Source organism: Asterias rubens, chromosome 3, assembly GCF_902459465.1.
Source record: "Asterias rubens chromosome 3, eAstRub1.3, whole genome shotgun sequence".
In the NCBI taxonomy this organism is placed as follows: domain Eukaryota; kingdom Metazoa; phylum Echinodermata; class Asteroidea; order Forcipulatida; family Asteriidae; genus Asterias; species Asterias rubens.
Genome location: NC_047064.1, coordinates 8234235 through 8243196, shown reverse-complemented (window position 1 = coordinate 8243196; position 8962 = coordinate 8234235). Strand labels below are relative to the sequence as shown.

At 39.7% G+C, this 8962-nt stretch overlaps 1 protein-coding gene across 3 annotated transcripts in view; it reads left to right on the top strand.

Moving 5' to 3' along the window:
• Positions 1-908: 908 nt before the first annotated feature.
• LOC117288170 (dynein heavy chain 6, axonemal-like) overlaps positions 909-8962 on the top strand; it is a 70368-nt gene continuing 62314 nt past the window's right edge. For all 3 annotated transcript variants that reach the window (XM_033768900.1, XM_033768899.1, XM_033768898.1), the window contains exons 1-8: positions 909-1002; positions 2515-2779; positions 4335-4547; positions 4959-5209; positions 6052-6319; positions 6820-6954; positions 7777-7906; positions 8482-8623. In XM_033768900.1, coding sequence (XP_033624791.1) covers positions 2534-2779; positions 4335-4547; positions 4959-5209; positions 6052-6319; positions 6820-6954; positions 7777-7906; positions 8482-8623 — 1385 coding nt within the window. In that variant the 5' untranslated portion in view covers positions 909-1002; positions 2515-2533. The remainder of the gene's footprint in view (positions 1003-2514; positions 2780-4334; positions 4548-4958; positions 5210-6051; positions 6320-6819; positions 6955-7776; positions 7907-8481; positions 8624-8962) is intronic.

Here is an 8962-nt window from a genome sequence, read left to right as displayed (position 1 = left end):
GTATCATCTGCCACATAAAGTTTTAAAAATGTACAACTACCAAGCTATTCTATTTACGTCCACGTCATTGCTGATTAGTGGCATACAATTACAGATACAATCGAATCAAGACAATGTAACCATTGATGGGCTTTATCCACAGAGCTATATCTAGACTCTATCTAGACCAGGAATAAGAAATGTTTTTATTTTTTGTAAAACAGTCATGAGTCCTCGATCATCATGACCTTGGCAATGTTTCTCTGTTTTGTAACAGAACAAAATGTCTTACTTTTGTCATGGAGGTCGTCCATGCTTTTGTCGAAGTATTTATCAGCACAAATCGGAGTCACTGGTGGGAAGTTTTGGTTGTTATTTCCGATCCTTCGAGGGTGACTGATGGTTGCGGGAGGGTCACTGATCCGTGTTGCAACTTTTCGCCATTGACCTTGTCAATGTCAGTCTTCCGACGCCCTACAGACGTAGACGGGCAAACCTATAAAAACAGTAATTTTATCACGAAAAAATGTCGCCTTTGGAGTTTGTCTTTAACTGCTGTGTCTTGGCACATTCACTCTAGCTAAAGATTACCTTAGTTCGTCTATGCCAGAACTATTTATTCTATCAATCAGCTCTTTCTATTTTCTCTTTCTCTGCCACATCCATTTTGCAAACCGATCGATCGTGTACGAACGTTGAACGTTGTTTACTTTTTTGAGCGAGGTGCCAAATTTTTCCCACAGTCCTCTGCGCGCACATGCGCAGTTGTTCAAAGTCGCTATCTGCAATAGGTCTATAGAGTTCAGCCTAATATGTCAAGGTACCAGCGAAAAAAGCTTCTGCTGTTGTTATGTGCGCTAATTGTAATGCGTACCACTGAAACTCCGTTGCCTGGGAGCTCTGATGTAAATCAACATGGCGGTCAACGAATGACGATTGAAACGAATTTAGTTGTAAACAAACAATTATTTGAAAGATAAAGATGTACATTATACCGGAAAACCGTCAAAACAGTTATCAGAAGTAAGTGTTTTCCAAGTGTTGCTCCATTGTTATGTATTTTGGGTAATTTCTCAGTTGTTAAAATAATACTTTTGCTGTGGGCAGGTGGGGATTCCTTGTATTTGTACTGTAACTTACTTTTGTTTTAGTTTTTAAAACCTGACTCACTCGACCTCGGACGGAGCGATGGTGCGTGTGTCGGGTACCGGTCACTTCGGCACCTTGTTCGGGTCATCTCGTACCCAAGTACGAGTCGCCAAAACTTGCACAAAGAAAAAAAAACAGATTTAAAAGTAGCTGGTGGCAAAGGACCAACGTAGCCAGAGAAACCGCCAACTGCCGGGATTTCTCGGCAACACTGCTAATTTAATAAGATCATTCTGTCAGTGTCAATGTTTATTGCCAGAAAGTCAATTACTTAAAAAAAATAGATTCATCACTAATTTGATTCTGTGTTTTGTGTTCAAGGCAGTGGACACTATTGGTAATTACTCAAAATAATTATCAGCAAAAAAACTCACTTGGTAATGAGTAATCAGGTAATGGGGAGAGGTTGGTAGTATCCTGGTGTCACGTGTTTCAGTAGGATAACAGGAAAATTGTTCACAATCAAAAACTAAATCTTTTTTTTTCAAATCATCTGTCCAGTTTTTAACAATAACACTTACACTTCATGATGTGTTGAAATTTTTTAAGTTTTGGTTTTACGTTGCGAGAGACAGTCCGCCATTAACAGTGCTTATGCATGCACGACATTGGAGCAACGTCACATGTTTTCACACCTTTTAGTGGTTGGTATTTTATTGATTATTCAGAAGCTAGTATGGCGTGCAAAATAAATCAAAAATATTATTAAATTACTACTTAACTTGTCCTAAGGCATTTCGGCTTCTATATTAGAATCCAGAGATATCATAAGTCATGAAAGTAAAACACCCCCCCCCCCCCTTGAAACACACACACTTCATAACAATCCGTTTCCTCCATTTCAGACCAGTAATGTTTGGTTTCAGGAGATAAGAAACCAATCTATGATATTTTCTCTTTGATGTAGACTTAGTATTTATTACACTTATCGGAATTTATTACAGTATTCAGGAAATAAAAAAAAATAGTTTTTGGTAATTTTCACTTAAGATAAATTAATAATTTCCCCGTATTGGCACACCATAGAATCCCAAATAGTAACCACCTCACGTGATCCATCTATTGACTAAAGCAGAATGAAACTTAATCTAGCAGATAGTAATTTTGTTTTGAACTTTTGAGGTTGGATGATGTTTCTTTGACTCATTTGAATGTTGGCATAATAATGCACTTAGTGATTAGTACCAAAAATCAATCATTTTATAAATGTTTGAGCATAACCAACGACAGGAAACTTCTTTCTCAGCATGATTAAGCCTGATGAAAATACAGATTGTGAGTAAACTGCATAGCTTCTGTCACCGGTGCAGCTTGCACAATCTCGCGGCTTCACATTGTTTTGCTTTCTATAACATGTATAAAAATTAAATCTGTTTTTCTCTACAGATCCGTCCATTAAAATATTATGTCGCAGCCCATGAATAACACAGCCGCGCAGCGGCACAACAATGTAAACGGTAGTCTGAACGGGAGTATGAATGGCCACTCGTTCGGACTCCCAGGGGTGGACCAGGACCAGCTTCAGAAGCGCTTGTACTCATACGCACCCAAACAGGTATCAGAGAACAAGACAGCCTTGAAGTTTAAGAGGATAACGCCAGCTCAGAAGATCACCCGGGCAAAGCCCACCTCTACCAAGTTGGAACCACTGGTGAGGTTTGATTTAGTTTTCAAACACAAAAAACTGCAGCTTTTTTGACGTCAATCGAAGCAGACTTTTCCTCGAAAATTTTCCTACATTTTTTTGTCGGCAATGTTGAACAGATGTTTTGCTAATTGGCTGCAGCAAAACGACTAAAGATGGGGGTCAGTTTGCAAAGAGGTCCGATCCGATGTCTTTTCCAGCGCTGTGCAGCAAACACTTCGAACCGTCGTGCCTCGAGAATCCGGAATACACTACACATTTTGACATGAAGAGAAAAGTTCTTTTCTAAAACATGATGCCATCCCAACAATTTGTCCAGCTAGTGGGGAGGTCAAAGAAGGTATCTTGTGTTGGCACTGCATGCGGTTCATCGCGCCTCAATTGCCGTCACAAACTGCGCACTCTCGGGTTGGGCTTATTTTCAAATTTGTAAAAAACAAAGAAACTAAATTTGTTAAAACCTTAGTTAATCGCTATTCATATTCCACTCATCAAACCACATAGTTTAATGACAAAAGCTATATTTTGACATAATACCACTTCCAGGTGACTTTAATAATAATACTCTGCTCATATAGAGCGCTTTATCACACCCCTAGGGGGCTCAGTGTGATTTCCTGCAAGGTATGTTGAGCTACCTATTGATTATTGAAGTACGAGACCAATTCCTGTAATGATTTTAGAAGGTTTACATTAGATAGCACTTGATTTTAAAGACATTATCGCTTATAATTCGTCCTATAGATGATGTGACCTATGTTTACATTCAAACCGCCCTCTGTTGACAAAACACTAACACGTCATGTTTCGCCGGGCAAAAAAAAATGCGTTGTCATGGTAAGATTGCATACACTTTCTAGCTGGCTGCCAAAACCCAAAGGTTTTGCCTGGCGGTATGCGCGCAAACCTATGGTTTTCGAGTGACATCAGAGGTCACATCGGCGATACTGTGTAACACACAAGGACATAAACTCCCAAAATGATGCTACCACGATAGTTGTGATGATGATATCAGATAAATTGGATCATAGAGCAAACCTTTTTTTTCTGATATGCAGGTTTTGCAGGGTTTATGCAGAAATCGGTTATATAATGATGAATTTGGAAAATAAGGGCAAATTAATTAGTCAGGGACCTTCTTTTAGGACCGAGGCTAATACGTAAAGATTACGGCAGTTAACAAAAAGGATGTCCTTTCATCCAAGCTGATATCCATATTTGTGTAATTGCTTTTTAAAAGCCCTTTTCACATTGTGTCTCTTATCCCAGTTTTTGTTTACTGCTCCATGGTTACCCAGCCCACGTTCACACCCTTCCTGCCTAGCTTTCTAGTCTGGTCAGGGTTCCAGCAGTACTATTCATGAATGCCCAAGGGTTTACCGCTTACCCTACTCAGAGAAAGGGTGATTATTTTCCTGGGTATCATGCCCATTTGCTGGGGTAGCTAACAGGTTAAGCGATCAAAGTGTGAAAGGGCTGGAGAATAACGCGGTGTGAGAAGGGCTTTACTATCGTACCTTTCGTTTTGCTTCACTCAAAACTTTCTCTTGATTCCACACAGCCTGGCCTTGCTAGATTTCAGGAGCGTAATCAGCCGGAGTTCATCCGACGCAAAGCAGCAGAAGAGCAAGTGGCAAGGGGTCTGATCAATACTCAATCTCAGGGTGAGCCTGAATCCAAGAAACTGAGACGCCCTGACTCTGTGGAGCCCTTAGAGAGGCCACCCAGTGCCACCCCGCTACCCGATCTTCCAGATGAACTCCGACAAAAACAGGTACAGTTTATTAAGATGGAAAATGATGAGGTTGACTTATCGGGAGAAAAATGGAGTTAGATTTTAAACAAATATGACCTCAGGAACGTTCAAAACTCGTACACAAGGGTCGGCTTACTAAACATACTAAAGTTTATATTGTCAGATTGTTGAAGGTATCATCAACTAGGAGCTTGGGTGACAAGAGCAGTCCCAACATTTTATGCTGGAATTATGGTAAAAGTGCCTTGCTCATGGGCACAAGGGTCATGACTACGACTCAAACCCACACTCATGACACTCTGCTGCTGACAACGCCAGAGCTTTGATCTGGTAAACTACCTGTAGACCCCTCAGCAACGACACAATACATATAGTTATAATCTACATACCTAAGTAATGAATTTGCGTGTATGTGTTTGCATTCTGCAGGAATCCTTCGCTGGTGGGCCGCTCAGGTCACCGACCCCACCCAAGGAGCCCAAACCCACCAGTCCCAGACCGGGGCACACAAGGGGTGCCACTGTCAACCTTCCCATCTCTCAGGGTTCAGAGGAGTTGGAAGGGATGAGAGACATCAGTGAGATCATACGACTTGTCCGACAGAAACCCAAGCTGGGATTTCTCTACATGTCACCAGCAGTCCCGAAAGCATCTGTGCTGTACCATCCATACAACCTCAAGTATGCACACAGTTTTACTTTGTTTATAATGTTCTAGAGTTTCATTCTTTAAAATACCTGGGGCTGATTTCACCAGAGAGCTACATGTACCATTGATCAGTCAATCTCTATCACACAAACATTTGTTTAACGTCTATGATTATTAAATGATTTTTGGGGTTGAACAAAGAATTGACTAGAGTGGGATTCGAACCAACGAACTCCGGACACCGCCAATATAGGACTAGATAGTTCAGTTTGTAGAGCGCTGGCACGTTAATCCGGAGGTCGTTTGTTCAAATCCCACTCTAGTCAATTATTTTTTCAACCCCCAAAATTAATTTCATAATTTACCCAGTTTCCCTTGTGGTTTTTATTGGCAATGATTATGAGTTGCACAAAACAGGAAATTGTGATTCCGTAACTAGACAACAATACCTATTCTTATTCTAGTCATTGTAAAATCAGCATTTAACTTGGTATGATTCAAACCCACAGCCTTGTTAATGGAAAGTTATGCAGTCTTAAAACTTGACCACAGTGGTGTTTAGTGCACTATCTAGCTGCAGCATTTAAATCGTTAATGCATTCTAAGCATCGAACAAGAAATTTATACTGAGCCAGGTGTATAACTTCCTTCTTGGATACAGAATCGTCAACCACAATGGGGTACACCACTCTGTTTTTTTGGCGGCATTTTATCAATGGTATAACATTAATAATAAAACACTTATATAGCGCCTAATCTATATTTGTGAAACCCTTTAATGCGCTTCACAAAAAGCTTTAACAGATTCTACGAGGAATATCAATAACAACAGACTAGACAAATTTGTACTAAACCAACGGACACTTTTCTACAGAATCGTCGACCACAATGGGATAAACCACAGTGACTACTACACCATCAGCCGCAAAGGAGTGACCCACATGCAGCCCAACGAGACCGTCTTCACAGATCTGGACCGCTGGGAGCAGGAGTATATGTACTACATGAAGCTCATCAAGATCCCCACGTTTGCACTGTTCCGCAAGTGGAAGGCCTTCATGACGTGGCGTAAGAACGTTTCCTCGCGGAAGATCGCTAACTGCAAGAAGCAGCTGCAGGAGAACTTGTTTATTGTCAACCCGGTGAGTCCAATGTTTTACCATCTACAGAAACAGTTTTTTAATAGGAAGGACCTACTGATCTATATCAAAATCGCAAACTCTTTAATTAATATAAATCTTTTTGACCATTTTGGGGGCAAATTCATTTAATCGTTGTGTTTTTCTATTTTGGGCAAGCAGAATATTTAAAAAACAGTTGTCGTATAAAATACTGTTTTTATAGTGTTTCCAATGGTCTTGACAAAGGATGTAGAAACCCAGGTAGTCTACAGTGTAACAAATCTAGTAAATTATTCTGTAGCCAAAACAAAATACAAGTGAAATGACCCAAGCATCCTAACAGGAGCCAAAATGTTATAACAATCTGTGGCCCGGCAGCATGGCCTGTCAACCCACTACCACCGGACTGCAACCAAACATATGTAGTTGTCCAGTGTCAAATATCTTTCTTTAGTGGTGCACCCATCTTGGACAAGGCTACACTGTACTGAGGTTAACTTAAGGCTGTTTTCATTTGACAGTCACTTCGACCAGCACTTCTAAATGTGCGTGAGATGTGCTATCGTATCAGTGACATGGGACTCTGCAAGGTGGAGAAAGGAAACACGTACACTCTGAACAATTTTACCGTCGCTCAGTTCGCTCAGCTCAACGAGGTAAGATTTGCAATCACTTGAGGTCCTACTGTGCAAAATGACGTGAAATGCATGAAACAAAAAGGAAAATCTTTTGCTTCACAATTTAAGTGTAGGGGATTGTTTGCCTCACCGAAATTTGCTTTCGCATGTATTATTAAAAAGGAAAGTTGGGGAAAAAAGGCAATAGTACATTTTCAAAACAGTGAATCTAACTTTTGGAATTCTACCCACTTGTTTCATTTCTACTAAGATATATTGTAACGATTGTTAGCATTAGCCCTGGAACCCACTAATGGGTGACTCTTGCAAAGCTGCCAACTCTCCCTGATTCTGCAGAATGTCCCTGAAAATAAACCAATCTTTAAGCTTTCCATATTGTGGTGAACACATTTTGAAAATCTACTTGATTATTGTAACTTTTTCCCTATTTACATTATGTTGAATGTAATTCTAAGTATCTGCCTGATTGTTGTACAAAATCGCCCTGATTACAAGATGCAAATGTTGCCAGCTCTCATGTTCATTTCACAAAGAGTTAGGACTCGTCCTGACTTAGGAGTATATGTGCACTTTCCCTGGAGTTTTACAAATTTTAAGGCTAGAAAAAGACTAGCCTTAAGTTTTTGATATCTCCTAGGAGTCCGTCATGTAAGTTAGGACAAGTAACTCATGCTAATTCAAGATAAGACTAAGCATGACTAGTCTTCTTAATTCTTTGTGAAATCCACCCCTACTCTAGTAGTGACAACCTATCATCACATTTATACGGTCAGTCAATATTATTATTTTTTTTTTTTCAAAGTGGAAATTAAGAAAATGTTGAAAATGCCATACTTACAGGTTGCCGGCCGATTGGCTGAATTCAGGGAGCTGGTGAAGGAAGTTGTGCGTAGCGCGTGTCGGACGGCACTTCTAGAGGCAGGATTTACTCCCGATGATTACTTCCTGGATGCAGAAAGCCCTGGAGGAGGTAAGAACAAAGAAAAAATAACATGACAACAAAAGAAAGAAAAAGAAAAGATGCAGAAACAACTTTAGTTACAAAGAAGAAAAAAATACCATTGTATTTTGGCATTATGTTCAAAGAAGCGGACATAGTTTACGGATGGTAATTGCATTTCTGGGATAACATGTTCAATCACAATCATTGTTTCCAAATTTCAATCCAAATTGCCAGAATTGTCAAGCGGGAAATCTATGTGTACATTTCTGGGGGTTTTTCCTCTCATGACTATCAGTAAATTTTACAAAAGGTCTAATGTCAACTATTTTTTTTATTTTTATGCCTATGTGATGTGGGGAAGCTTTTCCAGAAACAAAATATATATCATAAAACATCTTTGTTGTTGTTGAAGAGTGGATTTCAACATGTTCAAAACAAGTTTCAGTGTGTACAAGAATGGTTGTGCCACATGCATGTAATACGATTCACACTTGAGGAAATTTTATTTTGAAAAAAAAAACAAGAAAAAAAAAAGGAAACCTGCCTACTGTGACAGCCATCTATTTCTTGTTAAATGATAACTGTTTATTTTGTCGTCACAGAGGAGGGTGGTCCCCCCGGCACCGCTGCTTCAAGCTATCTGATGCAAAGTAACTTTGACATGGATATCTATGGGGACGCTCCAGACAAAATGACGTACACTGAGCAGGCCAATAAACGTAGTCACTGCAGACGACTCACATGGTATGTCACTTCATGATTGATGCGGGTTCGGATGGTGGATTTCTTGAATAAACTTCTGTTTTACCTTAGCGTCTACCATTCATGCATATAACACTCGTAGCAGCGCTAGAGGAAATTTGTTCATTTGATTTAACAACATCAATGTCTATACAATGTTGTGCATCAATCATGTCAATGGTTCTCATACTGGAATAGTTTAAATGATTCTCTGAAATCATCACCCTCTCTATCTCTCTTTTTAAAAAAAACTATATGTTACTGAATTGAAACTGAATTTAATTGTTTCGGTTGAAATTCATTTCAGTTGAACTTGGCATTAAGTTCCATAACACTCCACAG